At 39.0% G+C, this 26,373-nt stretch overlaps 1 protein-coding gene across 3 annotated transcripts in view; it reads right to left on the reverse strand.

Moving 5' to 3' along the window:
* The window catches only part of TTN (titin), a 277,411-nt gene extending 253,074 nt beyond the window's left edge, over positions 1 to 24,337 (reverse strand). For all 3 annotated transcript variants that reach the window (XM_084892040.1, XM_084892042.1, XM_084892041.1), the window contains exons 1-17: positions 24,075 to 24,337; positions 21,765 to 21,868; positions 19,127 to 19,330; positions 17,294 to 17,581; positions 16,621 to 16,706; positions 16,284 to 16,528; positions 11,315 to 11,618; positions 10,789 to 10,941; positions 9,984 to 10,121; positions 8,680 to 8,805; positions 7,407 to 7,544; positions 6,666 to 6,803; positions 5,896 to 6,033; positions 2,185 to 2,478; positions 1,959 to 2,081; positions 459 to 740; positions 146 to 211 (exon numbers count right to left, since the gene is read on the reverse strand). In XM_084892040.1, the coding sequence (XP_084748166.1) occupies positions 146 to 211; positions 459 to 740; positions 1,959 to 2,081; positions 2,185 to 2,478; positions 5,896 to 6,033; positions 6,666 to 6,803; positions 7,407 to 7,544; positions 8,680 to 8,805; positions 9,984 to 10,121; positions 10,789 to 10,941; positions 11,315 to 11,618; positions 16,284 to 16,528; positions 16,621 to 16,706; positions 17,294 to 17,581; positions 19,127 to 19,330; positions 21,765 to 21,855 (2,814 nt within the window). In that variant the 5' untranslated portion in view covers positions 21,856 to 21,868; positions 24,075 to 24,337. The remainder of the gene's footprint in view (positions 1 to 145; positions 212 to 458; positions 741 to 1,958; positions 2,082 to 2,184; positions 2,479 to 5,895; positions 6,034 to 6,665; positions 6,804 to 7,406; positions 7,545 to 8,679; positions 8,806 to 9,983; positions 10,122 to 10,788; positions 10,942 to 11,314; positions 11,619 to 16,283; positions 16,529 to 16,620; positions 16,707 to 17,293; positions 17,582 to 19,126; positions 19,331 to 21,764; positions 21,869 to 24,074) is intronic.
* Between the last annotated feature and the right edge of the window lie 2,036 nt (positions 24,338 to 26,373).

The following is a 26,373-nucleotide window of genomic DNA, read 5'->3' on the forward strand; positions in this document are numbered from 1 at the left end:
TCTTTCCAAATAGTGTATGGTCTTAAACTTAGCATTTGTAAACTCACTGGTGCCATTTTCCAGTTTGGGAAACTGGTCTTGGCACGTTTTAAAATCACGTGCCCAGATATGCTCATGGTCCAACACAATCAGCTTCTTTACTCACCGAGACCAGAGTTGGCGGAGTGACGGGGATTTCAGCAGGGGCAGGCACTCTTGCTGTTTCTGTTACCTGTGATTTTTACAAAGGATATTTACAAAATGCCCACGAAATCAGGGAAGTCTCACAAACATTTAGCTCATGCAAAATGATAAAAGTAAGTTGAGAAAAAGAGCTCTGTCCCACTAAAATTAAGTGTGAGCATAGGAAAGGAGGAAGGCAAGACACCCTGCAGGCTGCTTCTGTAGTGCAGACTGCTGAGGGTCTGGCAGTGAGTCCCAGGGATGTGTGAGAGACAGCATGCAATCCGGGGACCAACCTTGGCCTCACGCCCGTGAAGTACTTCGAAGCGCTCTTCACGGATTGTGGTATCAGTGATGCTCAACCCTACTTCCTTCTTCACTTCAATGCCAGCCTGACTCTTGTAAGTCTCTGGTGTGTCAGCGAAGGGGAACTGGGGCGAGGGCGTGGGCTCTGCTCTCACCCTGGTCTCACCAGGCTTCACAGTGGGTGCCTTTACGGATTTGGTAATCTTCTGAGAAGAAGATGTGGCTGACAACTCTTTTTGTAACGTAGCAATAGCACTACCGGCTATTGATGCCTTAAATGAGAATGGAAGTCAGAAAATAAAGTCACTCAACTGCCATCCAAGTCATCATTGAGAAGTGATTTGCCACTAGGATTTCTGTTGTGAGTCTCAGTCTATTATCTCTTTTGGGGGGGCCCATTTTTTTTAATGTTCTCATTATCATTTTAGAGTGAGTGAAAAGTCAGTTAGAGATGAGCCTGTTATAAAGCTCATTGTCATTCCTGCCACTTTGTGAAATATATTGAAAATATCTTTCTTAAAGAGTTGTATTAAGAACTCCTTATTTTACATTCTTATCATAAAGGAACTGAGGGTCTTCTAAAGCTCAGTCAAGAATTTTCACTCAATCATCCAATGCTGCATTTGAAAATACCACAGTGAGCTATTCAAAGTCAAGAAATTATTAAAATACTTGGTAAATTCTTAAAAACTACTTTACAATAGCACATTTATGTTTCAGCCACAAATCTATTTGATGAAATAGATGATGAAAATGTAGGCACTCAGAGAAGTAATTTAAAAGCTTCCTTACTATTTTTTTTGATTTTGTTTCTTTCTGTGATTATTTGATTTCAATAGTAAGTTGGGACTATCCCAAATATAGGTATCAAATGTACCTTACAATTCTTTGAAAGCATACAAGGTTTGGATTCTATGTCTTGGATGTGTAGAATAAGAACAAGAGTTTACAAATGCTGAGGGCTAGTATTGTGCTGTCCCCTTGGGAAGGGTTTCCCATGTGTTAATTTGCCCCGATGACAGAGCTAATAAGGGGCAGGGCTAGGACACTAAATTCAGGGTTGTTTGACTCAACAATCCAACCCAACTACCACATAATACCTCCCCTCCATCTTGTTATACTGAGGATACAACTCTATGATGTCTCAATATCTGTCTTTAGTATTTATAGACACTCTCAGCTAAGTTACTCTGAAATGCCTCATAACATAAGGAAAAGTAAATCGTATAATTACAGAATGTGAAACCAAGAGAAGCCTGCATGAATGTGTCTCTTCAGAGCAGTGAGACAACCACCTGCTACTCCAGGCTCACTCTGCCTGGCAAGTGTCAGAAACCAAACCTTAGGGGCTCTGAGTCCACTATGAATGCAAATGGACACTAACAAAAACAGGCCACATTGGCCTCTACCAAAGACAACTCTGTATCACACATCAGATGTTTAGTTCGTTTGAGCCAGCTATTTCTTCCTCGTCCTTATTAACCTCTTACCTCATATCCATGTTCTGTTTTAGGAACAGAAATCTTTGAAACAGTAAAGTGAGGGCTTGCGGTGCGGGGGCGTTTATCCACATGGACTAATCTTTCAGTTGTTACATCTGTAGTTTGCTTGATCTGCATAGAAATGAAACTTGGTGACACCACTGTCCGCCAGATGACCACAGAGGTTACACTTGTTTTCCCAGGGTGTTAGAAAAAGCAGCAGGTTCCCACTCACCTGTGATGATATATGCATTCCCATTTGATCAGTAGTTGTGATATGAGTCTCAGAAGGAGCTTGGATCACTCGAGGCTTGACTGCTTTAGAGACAACCTGGGGTTCTGAGGCGGGACGCTGGGGTTGCTCAGTTATTTTTGTGGCAGAAACATGCTCCTTATAGCCATAATCTAATGTAGTCTGCTGAGCATATGATTCTTCAAAATGCCCAGGCTCTCTGGGCTCTCTGACACGGGCCTGGTCGACAGCAGCAACAACTGTTGCTACAGCTTCTGCCCTTTTCCCAGCGTCCACCTGGAAACAAGGTTTCCAGAATTAATATGCAGGCATGTCAAAGTCAGGCTGGGCCATCTCCTCATAGGATAGCAGATGAATGCCTAACGGCATGATAGTCAAAGGGCACCCATGTTATAGATATGTTAATGTTTCTAGAAAAACAACTCATAAATGCACTTAAGAACTTGATATTTCACAGATTATTACAATGGATGGACATCTGGTTAGATAGACTCTGTATACAACTGCTTTTTTAGACTAGACATTAAATCACACACAACATAGGACAACAACAACATGTATATAAAATAGTAAGAAGATTTTGAGTTTTTCAAGCATTATGTCTGAGGCAGTCAATTAGCCCTTAAGAAATCAGAACTTTGGGGCTGGATATCTTCATTGATTCTTTTTGTTATCTTCTCAATCAGTTAGTCTTGTGTTGACACAATGACAGTGATGATAAAAATGTACTCAAATGCCATCCAAAGAAATCAGTTGCTGCAAAGTTGTACAGTGCATGCAGAACTGAGATAACATGAAAGCTCACGAACACAGAGAGAAGCACATTCATTTACTTATGATTCTGCAGGGATAAGAATTTTTTAATCTATAAGAAAATATCTCTCTTAAAACACACAAATGAAGATATTGTGATAAACATGAAAAAGTGTTATATTTGTATTCAAGAGAACAAATTTTCCAATAGAAGTTCAATTTACTTTCATTATTTCTGGGAATTAACAGGAAAAAAGGAAACAAATGTTGTTTTCTCATTTCATGAATTTGATTAACATAAATGGGAACACAGTTTGCAAAGGAGTTTCTCTTTGTTAAAAAAGATTTTTGTATTGATTTTTAAAGAGAGAGCAAGAGAGAAAAACATCAATGTGATAGTGAAACATTGATCAGCTGCCTCTTGTATGCCCCCTACTTGGGATTGAGCCTGGCAACCCAGGCAAGTGCCCTGACCAAGAATCGAACTGGCAACCTTTTGGGTGTACGGGAAGATGCTCAACTAACTAAGCCACACCAACCAGGACAGGAGTGTCTCTTTTAAAGATTGACTCTATGCAATACTTGGAAAAAGCATGTTGTAAAAATCACATTGCCATGTCCATCAGTGCTCTTTCAGAGTAATGCTGGAATATTTTATTCATGGCCAGTTTTCTTTCCTACTGCTGTGAATAGCATCTAGATTGCATCTGAAATGTTTTCCAAGTATGCTACCTGTATAACTGTTAAAATTGTTATCTGAACCATTTAAGATACAAATGAGTGTTTTTTGAGATGGAATTGGGCCGTTTGTGATCTAGTGCTTTATCTAGTGCTTCCTTCTAGGAAGATACACTTTAATTAATCTGCCTTGAAGAACTACAAATATCATCTTCACTCTAAATGGCATTTTAGAAAAAATTGTAAAATATATGTGAGATTTAGGTGAAGTTTGTTCATCTGCTTATTTACTTTTTCTTTTAATCATATAGGCCATTAGTTGGCCTTAATTTTGCAGATGTTTGAAATGTTAACATCTTCAACAGATAATATATATTATATTATATAATGTTTATATTATCTTATATCTATAACTTTGCTCGTAGAGTTGATTGCATTTACATTATATCTCATTTGAATCTTTCAACCAATCTATAAAGTTATCAGGTTGAGTTTTAGTTTTAAAAATGAGGAATAGACTCAAAGAAATGATCTTTTGCCAACTGAAATATACAGATCTTGTTATAAAACTTATGTACATATAAAAGGAATCTTAATTATAGTATGATATCTTAAATTAGGGAAGCACCTATGTATTTTTTTCTAGAGTTAATGTACACCAAGTCCTTATACATATGACAATGGTGGACAACTAAACATGCATACTCTATGCTCGTAGCTGCTTTTGTTTCTTAGTGTATCCTAACATCACTCATTGAACCAAAGACCCCAAATCATACCAGTTAAATAGTGAGAATTGATTTAAGAGACACAAAGAGAAGTGTTATTTAATCTGGCTTTCCACAAATGGGAAGGCTAACTGTTCCACGGAGGAACTGGACTGGATCTCATCTCTCATGTTTTGTTGATCAGTTAAGTGATTAAATGGAACACCAGGACCACAATGACTCATGACAGATGAAAGGTTATGAGAGATGATGATGAAGTGGGATGAAACAATGCTTTTCATCTCCATAGCATCAGTTTTCATCTCTTCACGAAAAAGACATATTTGTTCTTGCTTAGTAGCAAATCCTTCTCTAGTCCTTGGCAATGTGGTTCAGTAGGTTTTTCAGTGGCAATTATTACTTTGGGTCTAGCCACCTTTTCAGCTTCCATTATTAGCTAATTTTGAACAACAAAAGCAAGATAGTCAAATTTATGTGATTTAGAAATAACAAAAATTCAAATAACATCATTCATGAAGTATGTTACCTATTGGAATTTCTAGCATCTATGACGCTTCTGAAAGGCTGATATGGCATTTAATATTAGTCTTGGATAAATGTTTAAAAAGCTAATCTTAATTCATGTTTTAGAAAAAAACCCAAAGATGTAAAGATAGAACACAAAACTGAGAGAAATACAGATAGGACTCAACCATGATGCTAAAGAAATTGAAAAAACTTTAGTTGTTGATTTCTAAACACTGTATTAGCAATAAAGAATAAAATTAGGTAAATAGCTCATGTGAGGTAAATGAAAGAGTCATGGGAAATAAGTTAATTCATAGAAATTCCATAGCTACAAATAACATTTTCATGGCTTATGTGCATTTATTCTGGATGGATAATTCCTCCTCTGGATTTTAATATCATATCTTATTTAGCTTTAGTGGGAACTACTACAGCAGGCACTATCATTTTCTCAGCTTCTTTTCTCATCTGGTATTTTCAGAGGGAAAAAAGATAATGTTTCACATGAAGAAAATGATGGATAATTTTCTTAAATAAGTCCACACTCTACACAGTAATATACTGAATTTATGACCCCTTCAAAACATACATCTTCTTGACAGTCAGTAAGATTCAACATATATATTTCATAATTATATATATATATATAAACTGTACATATATATAACTATACATATATAACTATTGATATATATAGTGATATATATATATATATATAAATATATTATATATATATATATAGTTTTATGTTCATGGAATATATTAAAATTAGCCTGCATGCAATTTCAATCATCAACTTCTGGAGAATTTCTAGATGTTAATAATACAAAAATGGAAAATAATAGTGAAGAGATCAGTGGGGAAACAATTATGTAGTAATATTAACAATAATAAATAATTTGGCCTTTTAGTTTCTAATAATTTAACCATATAAAAATAAATTAGGTTAATAGTGTCTCATACATAAGAAATTCTGAGATTGGTATTAATGTATTATAATAGGGGATTTCACACTTGGTATAGTCACCTTTCCATGAGTAACTTGGATTTGTTCTTGTCTAGTAGCCATTGCTTCTCTAGTTCTCAGTATTGTTTCTTGTTCTTTGGCTTTAGCAGTAGCAACTGCTATTGCAGACAAGGCAGTTTTCTCAGCTTCCTTTCTCATCTGATTATTACAGTAAAATCAAGGTTTAAATTGTACAAAAGTTCATACACTCATGGTATGACCCATCCATCCCTCCCAGTTATTCAGCATTAAAAAGTTACCTTATTTTCCGGCATATAAGATGACCCCTAATTTTACAGTTAAAACATAGGTTTAGGCCTATATTCACTGTATAAGACTACCCCCCACTTCCGAGGCAACACCAGTTCTTTTTTTTAATAGACCGCCTCTCTGACTCTGGCCAATCTGAGCAGGCTTTTTACTATACAACACAGTGTCGTCTTATATGCCGGAAAATACGGTAGCTTTCACTTGGCAATATTTGCACACACTGAGTGGGAATCACAAAACTTAGAAATATTAACTATAAAAAAAAACTCCAGGTGACTCTATATATTGCTTCTTCATGCAAAGAATGGTGGTGGATAAAATGAATTGTAAATGTTACACATAGATGAAAATCAAATGTGCAAATAAGATTAATGGTAAGCCATCATGTAATTACCATTTTGTTTTTAGTTTGGGATCCAAAAAGGAAAATAAACATTAATAATTTATACCACATCATAGTCATTATTTACTAGGAATCAGTCTAAAGGTAAACCTTTCCAGTTTTAAATATCTGTATTCACCTTTTCCTGAGTTATTTGAATTTGCTCTCTCTTGGTAGTGATGCCTTCTCTACTTCTTGACACTAAATCTTGTTCTTTGACTTTGGGTGTGGCAACTATAACTTTAGGTACCACTGTTTTCCTAGTTTCTTTTCTTATCTGGTAATATGATAAAAAAAAAAAGAGAGAAAAATGGTCATTAAATTTCATACACCCTCTAATAATAAAAACTGAAGTTAAAACTGAGAAAAGAAGCAAAATTTCTCCCTAGTCAAGGACATTTTAGTCATACTTAAATACATCATTTGAGGTGCTTTGATCATTCATTGGTAAAAATATTAACAACAAAAGAGTTCAGTCTAAAAGAAAAAAATGTGATTAGCAACAAAAGAATAAGGGATACATTTCTCTTTCTCACACTATTCTTATTATAATGTATGGAAATTTTCAGCAGAGCCATCCATGAATAACACATACTTTTGCTTGTTATCAACAAACGTGTACACTGTAGTCTACTTCAATCGGAAGACATTAAAGTGAATTATAATATCATGTTAGTAACAATCCAATGAAAGTGTGAAGGTTAGGAATGAAAAGTGGCAGTGAATGCTAGGTAGACGGCATAGAGATTGTGAAGTTTTCCTATTGAGTTATAAGACAACGACGAGGTGGAAAAGTGGTGATTACGATCCATGATAAAAATGCAGGTGGCTTGCAAAAGATGACACAAGAGTGAATTTAACACAGGCAGGAAGTCATCACCTGTTCATAAGTTACATGCATTTGATCTTGCTGTGTGGCAATTTCTTCTTGAGCTCCCAAAACTGTTTCTAGTTGTGTGGCCTTTGCAGTGGCAAGTACCACCACGGATGCAGCCGTTGTCTCAGCTGTCTGCCTTATCTGATTTTCAGAGTAAAATAAAGATTTGAGTTTCAAAGGGGGCTAAAGAAATGGCAAGGTATCTTGCAACATTCAGGGGAGAAAACATCACTTTTCCATTTCAAAGGTCCTCACCTGTATTAAAACACAGACTTTTGTTTTTCTGAGGAATGGGCTCCTTTATTTCCTACCTGCCCTGTAGCAAACTGTCCTGTAACTGAAAAGGTCTGGTCTTTGAGAAGGGCTGACATGTTATGGACCCCGTGAGTGGCCCATGGCAAATGCCTGGAAAAATATAGGCAGCTGAACCTGCCAGTCACCAGCGTTGTGATGGCAACGGGGGATTTCTGTGCCCTTGATATGCATCCAAAGTCTCTCAGGTACTATCGGGAGAGAAAGAGCAATCCAACAGCTGGTAGCCAGCCTTTTAAGCATTAAAACACATTAAAAAGGTTCTCAACTGGACTTTTTCAAAAAAGTAGTTCTGGGATCAGCAAAGAGCTTGAGATCAAGAAAGGTAAGCACAAGCAACCCCCAAACACGAAAGAATTCAAAGCAGATGCCTCTTTTCTGGCACTTTAAGGTTTGATTTCTCACGAGGTGACACTGAGGTTGTTGCCACATGGCAGAATGACACAAAAGCAGAGACAAAATACTCCTACGTCACTGGGAATCAATCCATGATGAGGACTCTTTCTTGAAGCAGTACTGGTCTTGATGTCCAGTATTTCCTCACTTTCTTGTGATATTCAGTTGGTGTGTTCATGACTGGTGTGTGTGTACAAGCATGTGTCCTACAACTATGCAGTTTTTGTGTTATAATCGAAGTGACTGAGGGATCAGGCTGTGCATGAAAAACTTGAGTGTACAACTGGGCAACTGGTCTGGGGTGATAGCTATTTTCTGTATGCTCTAGAAATGATGTGCCCCAACATGTCCTAATAAATAATCTCCCCAAACAAGATTAATTGAGTGGTAAACTGTAATGAGAACAGAATTTCCATCATGAACGAGTTTCAATACTAGACATAGAGAATTAACAAGAAGAAAATACACTCAAAGATGCCTTCTATTACAGGTTGTGGTTATAGAGCTCATGTAGTTGACTGAAATGTGTTTGACAAGGAACTACAGGTACTTAGAAAATTACACTTACTCTTTCTTGAGTTATTTGTTCTTGTTTTGTGGTAATTTCTCCAGAAATTCTAGTTTCTTGTTCTTTGGCTGTCGTTGTAGAAATTACTACTTTTGGTACAAATGCTTTTTCAGTTTCTTTTCTTATCTGAAATAAATAATAAAAATAAAACCATATTGTCTCCTGATCTCCAATGGAAGTGACATAATTTTTATTAAATATAACAAAATAGGCATTCAAAAACAGAAGTGAAATAATTTTTCTGGAGATACTACTAAATGAAATAAATCATCTCATTTTCATTAGTGTGACCATACTCTTTTTCTGTCTGCACCATAGTTATACTGCTTAGAGCAGTGGTTCTCAACCTTTCTAATGCTGCGACCCTTTAATACAGTTCCTCATGTTGTGGTGACCCCAACCATAAAATTATTTTCGTTTGTACTTCATAACTGTAATTTTGCTACTGTTAATGAATCATAAAGTAAATATCTCTGTTTTCCGATGGTCTTAGGCTCTATAGTACTGGTTCTCAACCTGTGAATTGAGAACCGCTAGCAGGGTCACCTAAGATTATCGGAAAACAGATATTTACATTATGACTCATTAACAGTAGCAAAATTACAGTTATGAAGTAGCAATGAAAATAATTTTATGGTTGGGGGTCACCTCAACGTGAGGAACTGTATTAAAGGGTTGTGGCATTAGGAAGGTTGAGAATCACTGTCCTAAAGAGTAAGGGAGCCCTAACCAGTTGGCTCAGTGGATAGAGCAGCGGCCTGCAGACTGAAGGGTCCCAGGTTCGATTCCAGTCAAGGGCATGTACCTTGGTTGCTGGCACATCGCCAGCAGGGGGTGTGCAAGAGGCAGCTGATCAATGTTTCTCTCTCATCTATGTTTCTAACACTCTATCCGTCTCCCTTGCTCTCTGTAAAAATATCAATAAAATATATATATATTTTAAAAGAGTAAGGGAGCAGATATTAAGTTATTTCCAAAGTAATGGGTGTTCAGTGATCTTTTCCACCTTTCCCTGTTCCTACTTTTCTTCTTCCTGGTTTTACCTCCCTCACAGTCATATTTGTAGTTAATGTTCCTAGACCCCCTGTTTCTACTTCTAGGGTGTGTTTACAGAGACCCTTTTGTCTGCATGAGGGAAGCAGTTGGTGACATGCAGTGCTCAGGAACACACAGATACAAGAGGGTTTTTATTAGTGTGATAACCACCAGGTTGCCCAAGCAACACCACCCTCCACAGCAGACATTATTATATGTGTTGACACAGGTAGCAACAACAATCATTTCACATCAAAAACCATTCCCACCTGTTCGTGAGTTACGTGCACCTGCTCTTGTTTTGTCGTAATTATTTCTCTGGTTCTTGATTTTAATTCTTGTTCCTTGGCTTTGTCGGCAGCCATTACTGCCTTAGTTACAGCAGACGTCTCTGCTTCTTTTCTCATCTAATTTCACAGGGGGAGAGAGAGGGACATACTCTCATACTCTTTGTATAAAACATTACAACAGTAAATCAGGATCAAGGCATACACGTCATACAGGAGAGGATAAGGAGGAAAGCCGGTGCGATTTTAAACGATCACAGAAAAATCTATTAAAAAACGAGGTGGGAAATTATCCTGGATTTATAACACTTTCCAGCCTTGAATCAGTGTCACGTTTTATTTTGAGGGAAGCAAAAGCAAAGGTCTTCGGGAGAAGCTTAGAGGAAAGGGATGTCTGTCCTAAATAATGGTTCCCAGGCCTGGCTCTTGGAGCGTCTGGACTCCTGATTGACTGGCCTGGAGCCACAGCCCTGAATGCGCCCTCCCCACCTGCCTTTTAGTGACAGTCCAGGCCGCCCTGCCCGGGGAGCACAGTGGTACTTCCAATACTTGTCTGACCTCCGTGTTGACTTTCTGAAAGTGAACTCTTGGCTGCCTCCCTGCGTGACAGAGACCAGGTACTTGAGGGTTTTATGTCTTGCACCTCTCTGGTATCTCAGACAACCTTTTGCTAAGCAAGTCCTGACACCCGGGGCCATGTTGGGCTCAGTGCTATCCTCAGAGAGATGTGGGCATTGGCTCATCCCAGATCCATGCGAGCAAAGCCAGGCCTGGCCGGCGGGCTCACCTGATCTTGGGCAGGTGGGATGTGCACGGCAGTCGTGGTTGTCCTCTGAGCAGCCTGCTCTACAGCGCTGATGCCTGGTTCTCGCACTCTGGCCATGTCAACCGCAGCAACGACGGTCGCAACAGCTGCACTTTTGTCAGTTTCTTGTTTCACCTGGATTGGAAATGGCCAAGCATGTTACTTTTCAAAATGAAAACTTTCTCTACATTCTGCAGAAAACAACAAACAGGATCCCGGAAACTGAGCTACCTAGAATAAAAAACACGTGTGCATAAGAATAAAATGCACGTGTGCATAAGCACTTCTCATTGCCAAGAGAAACAAGATGCAGGTTGTTAAAAATCTATGTTTTATGTACACCACGCAGATGAGAGCCTTTGTCCCAATTAGAAAATACTTTTACAAAGCAAGAGCTGGTCTTCAGTGTCTATATATTCTTATGTTCCAGTGCACAACCTGCACAGACAGACTTCTTTCCTGGCGGGATTCTAGTTGGAGAGAGGAAAGAAGACGGCTCTCAGGGTACCTCTTTGGCTGCAGCAGCAGCGGCGGCAGCAGCTCCGCTGATGGTGGTTTGCTCCTGGACCCCGTATCTCCCTTCCCATCTCTCTTCCGTCCGGATCTGCATCTGCGTAGCGCTGGTCACCGTCGTTTCTCTCATCTCAGACTCAGATGAGGCCACGTAGCCCTCCTGCTTCCACGGGGGCGCCACCTCGGGGCCTTGGCCCGGGGTGGGGGTCTGAGCCTTCCGGATGGGGGACGGGGACTTCACAGACCGGATGGGGGACGTGGAGATGGACGAGGAGATCCTCCCGGCCGGGGACACGGACCTGAAAGCAAGCCGCAGAGGTGAAACCACAGACGAGGCACTCCTCTCTGGCCGTGAGAGTTGAATAAGGGCAGGGAAATCTGGACATGTCTAATGTAATGCAGGGTTTTACAACGGGTGCCTCGGTAATGTATTCCGAGGCAAATGATGTCCTTGAATGTAATCTGTCTTAAGGCTCCCTAAGCCTTACTCTCGCTGAAACTTGAGAACCAGACTTAATTCTAAGGGAAAGAGTTTCGTGCCCAGCTCCACTTCTCTCACATTTTAAAAAGTGACAACAGAAGGTGCTTCCTTGAACTACAGCCAAAGGAAGGCCCTGGTGAATATCAGACCCACAACTCTCAATTTCTCAGTACTCCTGACTCTGGGGGCGGGGAGAGCAAATACTATACAGTGCATGTTGAACAAAGAGAGGTTTCTGCAGTCAAATGCATGAAAACACTTTAGATAAAAAGTTACAATAATAAACCAGGATGAAGATGCAAACATCACCCAAGAGAGGAAAAGGAGGAAAGCTAGAGCAATTGTAAACGATAACAGAAAACCTATTTAAGACTGAGGTGGGAAATGATCCTGGATTTATAGTACTTCTCAGCCGTAAGTCAAGTGTCACATTTATTTTGAGATCAGTTAAAGCAACGGTGTTTTGGGGAAGCGAGGCTTTTATTTTCCTGTGGGACTTCCCACAGCCTGCACCATGCCCTCATGCCTTGTCAACCTTCTGGTAGGAGGTGCTTTCTCAGAACTGTTTGGGGTGTAGGCTGTGCAATGTGCTTTGGAAACCGCTGCTCTAGTCATAGTGTGTGGCTTGCTCTTTAAAGCTGTCTCTGTATTTGTTGCCCTCAGCCTCATTGTGTCATGCTCTGGACTTCTTTTAAGTATCCTTGTAGTTAAAGTAGCAGCTGGCTAGTTTGAAACCCAAGAATTCTATGGTTTTTCTTTTTATTAAATTGATAACGTGGCTTCTTCCAAAATAGTTTGCATTGCTTTTCATGTGTGTCCAAAGTACAAAAGCATTCATCTGGGTGCTAAATCCTGGCATTTATAGTCACACACAAAAAAGAGCAGTTTCAGATCAACAGTTCTAGGGGTTGGTTAGTTAACTATTTTAAGATAAAATTTTCATAATTTAATTCTTACTCCGTAAGAAGTGTATTAACTTTCCCCTCTAGGTGGTAGTATTGCCTCATCATTGCATGTAACTGGTACTTCATATGGGAAAATATTTATAAAATGTTTATAAAAGTATTCTGGGGGTGGGAGAAGACGGGGGTCCAAATATATGGTAACAGAAGAAGATTTGACCTTGGGTGGTGGGCTCAAGGTGCAATATACAGATCTTGTAACGTATAAGCCCACTCCTGAAACTCATGGGTTCATGGTGACCAATGTCACCCCCAATAAATTTAATTTAAAAAAGTATTCTGGCACTACGTTTGGTATTTAACTTATACTGATAACGAGGGAAACAATTATTCTAATTAAGGCTGAAAGTACAGTTGATACCTGCTCTAAATCACAGAGTAACTCAACAGAACATTACAATATTAACCAATTTAATGAAGAATCTCAATCACTTTCTTGAAGAAGGTGTTGTTTTTTTTTAAACCAATTTACATTTTATAAACAAAGTTGCAATCAACTAAAGGGCAATCTAGGGGAACTTGTCTCTGTTTTGGAAGTGACTGCCTTAGAAACAGAACGAAGACCAGTTTAAAATAACTTGGCTCTACACTAATTGAAGAAAAGCAAAGTGACATGCTCTTCTTAGTTTCAACCTGTGCCTTGTTCTTGCTGTACTCAGTAAATTGGGTTTAATTCAAAAAAGCGAAAGGCATGATTAGCATGATGTGAGTTCTTAGCAGCAGGTTGCAGGTAAGCCCATAACTGTGAAAATCTCTGTAAGTGGAGTCATTATAGGAAAGTGCTATTTCTGCTCTAATGATAAAAAAATAATCACCTGGTCACAGCTAGATACAGTGCACCTTATTCAATGAAGTATGTTTTAGAAAGCAATCTAGCTTGGATAATCATTATTTTCTCTATAAAAACTGATAGTTTTATTTCTTAATTATGATAAAACAAATTATGGGGGCTAAGTAATTATGGGGTTGTTATTAATGAATTTTCAGAACTCGAAGTGCTCCATGGAATCAGGAAGCTCTGTGATTCTCAGTGACTCTTAGGCTTAGATCTAAAATACGGTGAGGTTGTTATATGCCCCCCAAATCACGCGTGGCCTGTCTTGTGATTTCATGTTGTGCAAACTTGGAGTTAAGCCTGGGACAGAACACTTTTTCTATTTGTTAGCTAGGTATGATTTTTTCAACTGAGCTTTTGTTCAAGGCTTTACATTAGTGTTTGCCAATATCTTTATAATAAATATTGAAAAATATCTAGAATTTTGTTCATATATTTATTGGACATTTAAATTGCTTCTTGTGTGAAATGCTTGTCTTCTGTCATTCTTTTTCCTTCTAAAATTAATTTGTACAGGTTTTTTAGTATACTTGGTGCATTAGTTCTTTGTCATAAGTATTGCAAACATTTCCCCCACAACTAATGTTAGCATTTTGCTTCTGTATGGGGTTTTACCCAGCCTCAGCATGCACAGTTATGCAGATTATGTATTGTTTCTAGGCTTGTACGTTCACATTGCAGACATTGTGTATTTGTTTTAACACTTTTAAACATTTTAAACTTTAAAATGTATTCACAAATGTCTGTTTGGTTTAGCCATAACCTTGCGTTGGCCATACATACATGTTTATTATTAGATAGTTGAATCTGAGGGTATATTTTTAAAGGCTCTCCTTCATAAAAGCGTTTAAAGGCTTTTCTTCCCATTGTTTTGGTTTTTATTTTTTAATTTAGCTCTTTAGTCAAGCTGAGATTTATTTTACAAATGGTGTGAGGCAAAGGTTATTATTTGTTTTCTTCCAAAAGGGCAACTAATTGGGCCTTGATTCTTTATCAAGGAAAATATCCTTTCCCCGCTGGACTGAAAGGTCACTTTGATTGAAAATTGAATTTCCTGAATATCTGAATCTATTTCTGGACCCTGCTCCGCTCCCCTGGTGTATTTTCTATTTACTCACCAGTAGCATACTATTTTGATTACAGTAACCTCGCGATAAGTTTGAATATTTTTAGGTCAATTATCTGCTTATTATATTTCTTTTGTAATTTTTCTTTCATGGAAACTTTCTCTACATTTAAAACATTCATTCAAATTGGTCAAGAAACACATTTTTCCCCCCTCCAAACTTTGCACAATTTTTAGTTCATCATATTAAAAATCTCAGAACGTTAAGCCAAATTCCAAAGTTTTTAATCTGCTGTCTACAGTTTATACGTGATTATATAATTTCTGAGACCTGATACATGCTCACTTTCCAAAATACCCCCCTATTAACTGAATCTAGAAACCATTTTATTTTTTAGATAAAATAACTTAAGCATATGCAAAATATTTAGAAGGTTTTAGTTATTATCAAAGGATAAGAACATTTGTATAATTATTTTCTATTTACAATCTACCGTATTTTCCGGCATATAAGACAACCCCCTAATTTTACAGTAAAAACATAGGTTTAGGCCTATATTCGCTGTATAAGACTACCCCCCACTTCCGCTTTTTACTATTGTAGAACACAGTGTAGCTTTGGGTACAGAACATGCATAATTTGCATGCATAAAAAGCCTGCTTGGATTGGCTGAGTTAGAGAGGCAGTCTATTAAAAAAAAGAACTGGTATTGCCTCGGAAGTGGGGGGTAGTCTTATACAGTGAATATAGGCCTAAACCTATGTTTTAAATGTAAAATTAGGGGGTCGTCTTATACGCCGGAAAATACGGTACCTTCACCTAATTATCTCAAATACTCACAATATACCTTGAGATCATCCTTATTATGATTCCCTTTAAGTTATAAATGACATGACCAAAACCTTAAGCAAATTATTTAAGTTCTTTAGCTTCAGTCATCTATCTATAAAATTAGGGGTAAAAATTCTTAGAGGTTGCTTCAAATATTTAATGAGATAACGCACATAGCATACCAATCACATGTTTAACACAGACCATTTAATTATTACAAATATTTTCCTAAATCACATTGGTAGCAAGTGATCAGGTTTGACTCAACATTGAGCAACCAAACCAATTCTGTGCTGTTCTCATTTCGCTGTGCTTTTTTTCCGTCCCCACAAAGCAGATGCTTGTTAAATGGTATACATATAAGAATTTAGAATTGTAGCATATAAAATTCTCCAATTTACCTGTGGACAGAGGAGATTTGGGAAAATCATATTTAGTACCCTTTCTGTTTACCTCCTTGATCACATACTACATTTAAAAAAATATATGTTTTTATTGATTTTAGAGAGAGAGGAACTGAGAGAGAGAGAGAGAGAGAAACATCAATGTGAGAGAGAAACTGATTGGTTGCCTCCTGCCCACCCCTTATTGGGGATAGAGCAGCATCCCTGGCATGTGCCCTGACTGGCACCTTAAGGTGCAGGGGAAGATGCTAAACCAACTGCACCACACTGGCCAAGGCTAAACATGCCACATTTTTTTTTATTGCTTCCCTCTATTTTTCTTCTTATTGGGTGAAACCAAATTCAAAAATACATAGTGACCTGATCGCTTTTAAGTGGTTTTACCTGACAGGAGATGGGGTTGGCGCCCGCACATGTCTGACCGGGGAAGGGGAGTGTCTTATTGGCGATGGGGACTGCTGTCGAGCCAACTGTGCTTTGGCAGAAATGGATGGTGGGGTGGGAGACCTCGATTTTGGCTTAGGAGGTATCCTGGGAGGTGTTTTATGTGGCAGCTGTTGCCCGGTAGCACCATCTATGACCATCTCTACTGTTGCAATTGACCTGGCATCAAAGTGGGCTTCAATCTTCTGCAAAAGACAAAAAACAAAGCCCGCGATGAGAAGGAAGTTGGTGAAACCACAGTCTGAAAGGCTTGACCCCCGACCTTACAGAAAAATACCTTTTCTATTCGGGTTTGTCTTGTTTCTGAAATCTGAGCAGTCGAAATAATTGTCTTTGTCTTTTTAGCGGGCACTACTTCTTCACCTGTAGGAAGGGAAAGATAAATATTTAGGAGGGGGCACCATGTCTCATTTTTTTAGTTCTGACTACAGAGTCAGGAAGGTTTTCTAGATGTCCCAATAGAGGAAAATGAAGAAAGCTGTGGATTTTGTATGAACATCAAATAGGTTTAAAAAAAGAAAAATGTTCATTATTAGATAAGAATTTACTTAGATGTGCTAGGGGGTGGGATTGGCTGGGGAGTGGTCAATGGGGGAAAAAGGAGACATGTAATACTTTAAACAATAAAGAATTAGAGAGAGAAAGAGAGAGAGAGAGAAAGGATTTACTTAGGCATTTAAACATTATTTTTCATTATCTGCCAGTAACTTGAAATTGTAGATGACAACTAAAAGACTTCTACTGGGGCTAATAACTACAGATTGCTTCAGTCATTCTGAGCTCCTGCTGAGAATCTCAAAGACTTTTCAAGGGTATTGAAAAGCTAGCTTTGATTTCAGCTCATAACATTGCCAGACCTCCCTCAGAGGGCAGGCCGATGGACCTAGGCCCAACTTTGTCCTGAAGCAGCCCTCCCCGCTTCTCCCTGTTCCTCAGCCTCCAGCCAGTACCTTGAACCAGCAATTCAGCAGTTGAAGTAGCTCTTCCAACGCTATTGGTGGCATTTACTGAATAGGTCCCAGAGTCTTCAGGGTACGCTTCTGCAATCAGTAAGCTGTAGAGGTCGCCTTCTTGTGAAATTTGAAAATCAAGGGAGCTCTGGATTTCGGCTCCGTCCCGATAGAACTTCACCACAGGTGTAGGGATTCCAGTCACTCTCACTTGGAGTCGCACTTGGCTTCCTTGTCTCACGGTCATGCTCTGCAGTCGTTGAACAAAGTTGGGTGGCGCTGTTTCTGCTGCAAGGGGGAGAGAGGAAAGTCAGGACTGCAGCCATGGTGCTCCCTGAAGGCTATTTTTAAACAATCACAGCTCTGATGCCAGAACCAGGCAATGACTTGCTGAACCAAATATCCTTGACTGCCCTTGAACCCAGCTCCTCCAGCAGATGACAGCAAGAATGGAGCCAGCAGATGGCAGAAGGCAATCCTGCCACCATATTTTATTTTATTGGCTTTGTGCTGTTTAGCAGTTTTAGCAGTTCTAGGCCATCACATAATATATATATATATATATATATATATATATATATATATATATATATATATATATATATATATATAAAGCCTCAATCTTGTTATAACATTTCTAGAGAATCTTTCTGGCACTTTCTCCCAACCTTACCTCTAGTCTAGCACTATATTAACATGTTAAGGTAACTTTTCATATTTCCGTAAGGTGCATTCAGATGAATTCCAATAGTTGGTTTGAAGAGTGTACCTGTGACTTACAGGATCATTACATTTTAATTTAATTTTACAAAACCTAAATCATTCCCAACTTGGTCACTATTCAAATAACCCAAACATTTACTTGCATTTAAAATGTTAGTCTAAATAACAATGTGATTTAATGTTACCTATGCTATGCAAAGGAGATTTCTTTTTGTTAATGATGTCAAAAGAAAAAAAATTAAAATAAACATGAAGAGCTGATGGGAATAATTTCTATATGTTATTGAGTAATCAATAATAGCAGATGCTGTCAACCCTGTGCATTTTCCATTTCTGAATTTTCTGGATGTATGTTCACACCTGACGTTACCTGATGCGCCTTCTGCTTAGTCAGTGATAGCCCAAACTTGAACAGTGCTAAAGGCATAGTTTATTGGGTAAACACATATGACATTATGCAGCTCCTGAACGATATTATTGTGTAATTGCAAAGTTGTATAATGGTAAAAAGTCTGGGTATTGATCTCTTATCAGGAAGTAAAGCATAGAGGCGAAAAGGACAGTGGCCCTGAGGGCTGGTTACAACTTTTCTGGAGACACTGTCAGGCATCTGAATAATAAACAAGCATGGGCTTTTTTTTCTGTGCATGTTTACTGTGTCACAGTATTAGAAATTAAAAATAAATGAAGATTGTTAAACTTTGAAGCCCAGAACAGAGTTTCTTAAATGGGTGGTTTGTGTAATGTTTGCATCAGAATCATCTAAGTGTGAATTCCTGGGGAGCTGCATACTTCTTTATCAGGCTTATAAACAAGTCCCCAAGCCTTTCTACTTGCTCAGAAACATGATTTTTAACCTTTCCTAAATATACCTGTGAGTGTTTGATATAGTATGTGCAAAGAGGAGCTGATTCTCAGCCACGTTTGTGCTGTAGGTTGAGAGGAAACGGAAAATCCCATAAGGCAAACAGCGTTGCTCTCAAATGCAGCCTCTAGCTGGCCGTTATGGGCCTGGAGCTGCTGGTACTTGTGCTCAGTGGCTCTTTGGGGACCCACAGCCTGAAGGTGCCCTCGGGGGGTGCAGGGGAGGACAGGCCCGCCCCAGCGTACCTGTCACGAGAAGCTCAGCAGTACTAGTCGCTTGTCCAGATCCATTGGTGGCTCTCAGGGAGAATCGTCCACTGTTGGCTTTCGTCACGGCGGGGATCGTCAGTTTAGCGCGGCCATCGCTAAAGGAGATCTGCACGCCGGGCAGAGTGGACGTGGAAATTGCCTGGCCATCCCGAAACCAGCTCACCTCAGGAACTGGGAAACCTGGAGCGCAAAGACAGTTCACCGTCATGCCGGGCTGGGCACAGATGAGTCCTCTGCACATCCCACAAGGTGCGGAGCCTTGTCCTAACAGTTAAAAGCTGCCCAAAGTGCAGAGCCACTGAATGACGGCGACACCACAGCTGCAGGAACAAAGTGCGAACCTGCAGACCCTGAAGCAAGTCTGTGGCTCGTGCGGAGGCCAGCGCCTTTAGTCTTGCAGGGAAGAGACTGAGGCCAAAGAGGCGCCATGGCTTCCCCAAGGTCCTGGGCTCTCCGTGGCACACAGAGCATGAGGTGACCATCTCCTGCCCTCCTGCCAGGCAACTTAAACACACCCCTCAAGCGATGAGAGGGGTATGTAAAAGAGATGAGCCAAGGAAGCTCTGAAATAAAAGGCGACTGCTGTCCTGTTTGAAAATAAGTGAAGAGCGAAAGCAACTAAGGGATCTGAAAGCTCTGCCTGTGACAAGTACAGAGGACCGCACATCTCTCTCCCTCTCTGAGGTCACAGGACACCGTCTTCTCCAACTCTCCTGCCTTGCAAGTGTGCAATCACCATAAAAATGCCACACCGTGCAGAGGCGGGTTCTCATACAGAGAGAGAGGAGGCCAAACCTAGTCTTCCAGAACAACATGTGGAGCTGATGAGCAGGTAGAAAAGCCAGGCTCTCTTCCCCGCCCTAACTGTGGAGCTGAGGACATGCACGTGGGTTGATGGTTTTGTGAATTACACCTGCACCATCAGGCAAAGAGGTACATTCAGAGCACAGGTAATTTGCATTAGCACAAAGGCTAGTGACCGATCATCCTTCAGGGAGGAGATGAGGACAACCTAGGGCCGTGGTCGGCAAACTGTGGCTCGCGAGCCAAATGTGGCTCTTTGACCCCTTGAGTGTGGCTCTTCCACAAAATACCACGGCCTGGGCGAGTCTATTTTGAAGAAGTGGCGTTAGAAGAAGTTTAAGTTTTAAAAAATTTGGCTCTCAAAAGAAATTTCAACCGTTGTACTGTTGATATTTGGCTCTGTTGACTAGTGAGCTTGCCGACCATTGACCTAGAGGAAGTTTATTTTTTTACCCTTCCATTGGCCAGCCTCCTACTGTGGACAAGGGAATCATTTATTTGACTGATGCATGGGGATCAAGTGTTTTCAGTGGCGCTTTCCTAAGAATTTATTAGCGCACAGAGTGAAGGAACTAGACACTATGAAGAATCCAGATTCCACTACTTCACTCTCCGGCCAAGTTCCCTATGAAGCCATATGTGTTCTGTTTCGTTCAGAAGTTGCTGGGCCTCACATGATAAATGAGTTTTTTGAAATCTGTCAGTGTTTATCATGCATGAGAAGAATTGACTTGGTGTTAATGTACATATACAACAGAAAATGAAGAGTGATTACATATTTGTGCATTGTAAAATTTAAGTGTTATTCAGTTATAAAAAAGATTGGAACATAAAAAGATAGAAAACAAAAGGAAAGAGGAAGGAAAAGGCAATCTTATTTTATAACTTTATTATAAGCCATAAAATTAAAAACAAAAGGGGGGCAATGTACTTAGGGAGCTACATCAAGCATGATTTTCAATTAATCCATTTGATTTATATGGCTGGTTATGATAGTGCAGTAGGCAGTACTGATTAAATAATTTTGAAATTGTTTCCAATACAGTTTGTAGATTATCCCCATTTTTTTTCACAAGATGCTCTCATAAGTCATGCATTTCATGATATTATTCCTACACTGAGCTATGAAGAAAATGAAGAAGGAAAGAAAAAAAAAGAGAACTTTCTTTCAAATAAATTTCTAGGGTCATTGTTTTTCTCTCTCTAATAGATACAACAGAGTGGCATATATTATTTTTTTGTTGTCATTTCAGAATGATTGGAAATCTTTTTCACTCATTAGAATCACTTAAAGATTAAAAATAAAAAAATAAAATAATTAGGAGTTAGCGCACCACTGAAAGTTGTGAGAAAAGTCAGCTGTATTGTAATTTTCCACATAAAACCACTGGGCTCAGGCACACAGGCTGGTCAGTCCAGGCTGCTGGGCCAGTGGCTTTGTGGCTGGCCCCTACTGGGCCTGAGTTCTTGGCTTCCAGTCTGGCTCTGCAGCTGAACCCAAAAATAGAATGGCCAAATCTGGCCCTACTTAACAGCTGGATTCTGACAGCAATTTTAATCCGATGCTAATTATTTTGCTTTGTAGAATTATAAATATGAATAAAACACTTTCAACTTATGATATTGTAAGATATTATCAGTAACCTGTGAATGGCATATCCTTCCTTATAAGAATCCTTCCGTAGGGTGGGACCAGTTCTACAAAGTGAAAGCAGGCCTAAACTTGACATCAAGTCCTTAGAGCAAAGTTTTCTTATTGGGCTGGAGGCAAAGGAAAGGAAGGAAAGCGGGAGGGAATGTGTGAGCTTACCACTAATGTGAGCCTCAAAGGTTGCAGTACTACCCTCCAGTACTACAACACTTTGTAACGGCTGCTTAAACGTCGGTGCTTGAGCTGCCATCTTCTCAGGCACTCTGAAAATGAAGAGCAAATAAATTAGAATGTCGCAGTCAAGGGCAGCTCTGGAGCTATTTTGTAGATGACAGAGACACACATTTTCAAGCAGATTGCTCCATAGATTGTCTGTGGGTCTGGCCTGATGGGCCTCCTCCTTTGTGGCTTGAATTTGAACAGTCAGCCTTTGAGTTTACTTAAAGCCTAACATAGCAGTGAGTGTAAGGGGATATGGGGGGGGGGGGAGGGGAATTAAAAATTAGGTAAGCAGAGCAAGGAATGTACCCTAGAGGTCAGAGAGGGAAATTCGGGGTTACCAAGGGTGAGAAATCTGAGGTAGAATGGGATAAAAGGAAGCTAGAGTAAGAGGGTGGGAGTGGATGGGTTGAGGGTAGGGAAGAATAATAGAAGAGATATATGGAAATGTGAAATGATTTTTTGCAGCAGTTCAAAAAAAGAGAGACAATTTTCCAAAAAAATTTTCTTTCCTCCAAATTTTTTCACTCACTGTGAATATATTTATAAAGTTGACAGAGATTCAGACATTTTTAACCTAAGTAATTCAGGTGATTACTTAAATCATCAACAAAACTAATAATTTGAACCTTAAAATTTCTTTTCTTACTTGAAAAGTTTTGGCAAGCCTTATCAAAATTGCAAAACATTTGTAGAAAGCATACAGTGTTTTCTACTTCTTAATATTTCTTCATCGTGTAAACGCTCAATAAATGTTGCTACTGCTGAAATAAATATTCAGGAAAAGTTAAATTTCAGTGAGGAGGCCAAATTTTATTACAGATCTGAAAGAAAAATACTGACTTAATAAGGGACAGTGTGCACACTCTAAAATATGGAAGGCTGGTGTGAGATGTAGATGAAAAGACCTGTGTTTATAACATAAATATTCAAAATAAATGAATACAACATTTTCAGTTAGTCCATTTGTTAAGTGGAAGAAAGTACTTTGTCTATGAGTTTCAGAGAGACTGAAGAATTTCCTGATGCAAACTCCTTATTATCTAATGTGACTGTTCCATTATTCTGATACAAAAGCAGATTCTCAGTGGCCAATTGCTTCATTACTCTTTTCCATAATATTCTCTGTTCACTATAAGTTTATGGAGCAATAATCTTTTAGTAATAATTCTGTACCTTATTGTAACTTTTTATTTAGTTAAAGAGTTCTCTGAGACAGTAAAATTTATATTTGGAAAATTCAGATAATTTCCAAAAGATTTTTTTTCTGAAACTTTTGTCAATACTCTTTATTATAGTATATTACCGTTAGGGGGAATACTTTTTGTGTCTAACTTTTCCTGTTTACAAACTAGTGCACCTTCTTAAAAGAGCTGTCTTATTTTACACCATTTATATGTTTATAGTCATTTGCAATTACTAATTTAATTCCAGGAAGATGGGGAATCAAAGTATACTTAGAAAAAAGAATCTCTGAAACATTATTTCTTACCCTTCTTAGCATCAACATTTACCTCCTATCCTCTACTTTGATAGTGAGTTGAATTAAAATACATAATGAGATTCTGAGTAGCTCAGAAAACAATAATATAACTTTCCCCCCCAAAATTTCTAACTATATTGCAATTAACTGGCCCAAGTGGATCTTTTATTCCTATTATCTGGGTAAAGTTTGTTGCTTTAGCACTTGCTCTTCAGAGGCCTTTGTCTAATTAGGGCAGAAGGTATGCGTCTAAAATGTCAGGCTCCCAAAATAAACTCTCCCAAGTTGACTGACAGCAGGCAAGTGTTCTGTCACTGTCCCGGGACCGATAGCTCAGCAGTTGATTCCCTTAAAAAGCCATCAGGGTGTAGCTGATACCACACGCATTTTATCAGAGCTATTCTTGGGTGTCTCACTCTATCCCTGAGTAATATAACCTTGAACATTTTGAACAAAGAGTCTACAAAAGAAGCAAACATTTCTATCACCATTTTGGACCTCAGCTTTAACACTTTCAGAATATTAGGCACATTTAAGCAATGTGAACCGTTGATTGCTGGAACACTAAAGCATTCAATGTCAAGAAGAACAATGTTTGCCCGTTTTAAAACAGAATTTAACAAGCGGATTCAAGTCATGGATCCTCACCAGTCACTAGTCATGAGATTAACATCTCTACCTAGGCATTAGCATACAAAGACAACTGGGAACTGGAAATCAATGAGAAAGGGGCTCTGTGGTTAAAAAAGAAAAAAGATGCTGCTCACCTGATTTCTCAAGAGTGCCCAAAAAGAGTGGGACTAAGCCCAAGGTTGCTTCTGAAACGACGTCCTATCTAGAGTTGGTTTGTTCGACCATCTCCGACATGAATCGGTGAGCCTCTAAACCTAAAAACAAAACTACACAGTTGTGACTGTGTAGTTTTGCTTTTCTATGCAATCCCTACACCCGAGGCGAGGCTGGGAATGCACGACTGCTCAAGAGCCAGGGTCTGGCCCTGCCCTTATATTTGCCAGATCTGCTGACAGCCCCACATGCCCAGCGCAGGGCCCTGGTGATTGGCTCTCCTGGGGCAGCCTGATGGGACAGGGATCTATTTGGTTGTCTCATACCACCTGTCCTTCTGATTGGCAGTGCTAAATTTAGCACCTCAGAAGAGGCTTTACCAGGGAAATGGAAGCGTATTTAAAGAATAACTGGAGAGGCTGGGAGAAGCATTTGTTGCCCAGAGAAGCATTTGTTGCCCATGTTAAAACCTGAAAGCACTAGTCTGAGGAGGATTTGTGACAATAGAAGACTTGTGGGCAGTCGTAAAAGAGCCCCAAACCTAAGCCTCTGCCCTGTGAGTCAGGCCCCATTTCTGTTCCCTCCGCCCATAAAAGCAACCAAATGGACCTGTCAATCATGACACCAGATGAGGGACTTTTTCTCATGCATCAGATTTCACCTTCTTTGGAAAATTAGTGGCTGTAAACCTTACCATTGAAGAGAGCTTCTTTGTACCACCTACAGAACCCATTTGCACTTTGGGGAGAGATATGCTAATGTTAATGAGCTAAGTGTTTACACAGCCCTGCAAGAATTACTGCTGAGAGGCCAAACCTGAACTCTGCTTAGATTTAGTCTATAGAGTGTAATGATTTCACTTCTGTAGATTTCATTTTTTTTTTTCTGGCACTCGTATTTACAAATATGCACGCACTGTTTCTTAATGAATAGCCAAATCCTGCATTTAAATCATCCATAGGGGTGTTTGTTTTTTCTGCATACATGAAGGCTGCTTCACTAATCTCCGGAGTTTGCTGTTACTAATGGGAAGTGGTTAGGAGATGATATAGTTGCTATTTTAGGACTGAATTTAATTTCAAGCAAGAGATATTTCAAATACAAAAGAACATACCAGAAGATTTTTATAATAGTGTAGCTGGAAGATTTGTAAAACTTCACTAAAAGGGAAGAAACTGGTCTTGATAAGGAAAAGAGATTTTTCTTAATAAAATTGAATAAAATTTTAAAATTTAAGCTCAATTTATTTATGTCAGTAATAAAAATATTCCCTATTGTGGAGAAACTTGGTCATATAGTAGATTTTTCAACTTCCTGAATATTTCATACTTTGCAATTATTGATATAATAATTAATTTATTAACATTTAACATAGCTAAAATATACTAGACAACTAAGGTAATACAATTATATAGACAAGATGATATCATGTACTTATTTAAACATTTGTCTTCTTTACTTAAGTAATCATGCCTGCATTGGTGGCATTATCCCCTATCACCCCCACCACAGTTTCTATTTGCCATAATCGCATTTGATTGCTCTATTAAAAAACATCTAATTTCATATTATATATCTTGAAATTAATTCCCAATTAGAGACATATTACAGGCAACCTATGAGTCATAAGACAAAGCAAGACTAGAAATTTTGTGTGATCTTTTAGATTTGGGGTGTTCATCAATTGGGTAGCAATTTAAGTTTGTGTGTGTGTGTGTGTGTGTGTGTGTGTGTGTGTGTGTGTGTGTGAATATGTATGTATATTTTTAGATTCATTTGACCTAATGAGAAGCATATTAACGTCTTGTTACAGTTCTTGGAACCAAAGTCAACCTCTTTAATTCTTATGGCAACCAGAGGAAACGAGCGAATATAATCTTGAAGCTGTGTCATTGTGACCTGGTGTAGTACAGAGAGCTCAAGACCAATATAAGATGCTAGACCAAGTATCTGCCCTCCAATGCTGCTTGTCTATTCACTGTCCTTAGACATTTCTAGACTCTGCAGTATTGTCAAGATCCTTGCCTTTTGGCATTTACATCCTTATATGTATGACTTTCAGAGTTAAGACAGGGAAGGGAGAGAGGAAGGAAAAAAGGAAGGAAGGAAAAGAGGGAAAGAGTCAGTTTAGGAAATAACAATATACTACTTTGGAAAGGCCATAGTATTGGATTAGTAAACAGTAATGGACGGTAAGTACTATCATGGTAAACATTAGTTTAAAATGCAATATGTCTTAGATGGAACATACTAAGCTAGCCCAGTGGAAACCAAATGCTA

The sequence above is a fragment of the Pipistrellus hanaki genome (genome assembly GCF_964339955.1).
Source record: "Pipistrellus hanaki genome assembly, chromosome: 8".
Taxonomy (NCBI): Eukaryota; Metazoa; Chordata; class Mammalia; order Chiroptera; family Vespertilionidae; genus Pipistrellus; species Pipistrellus hanaki.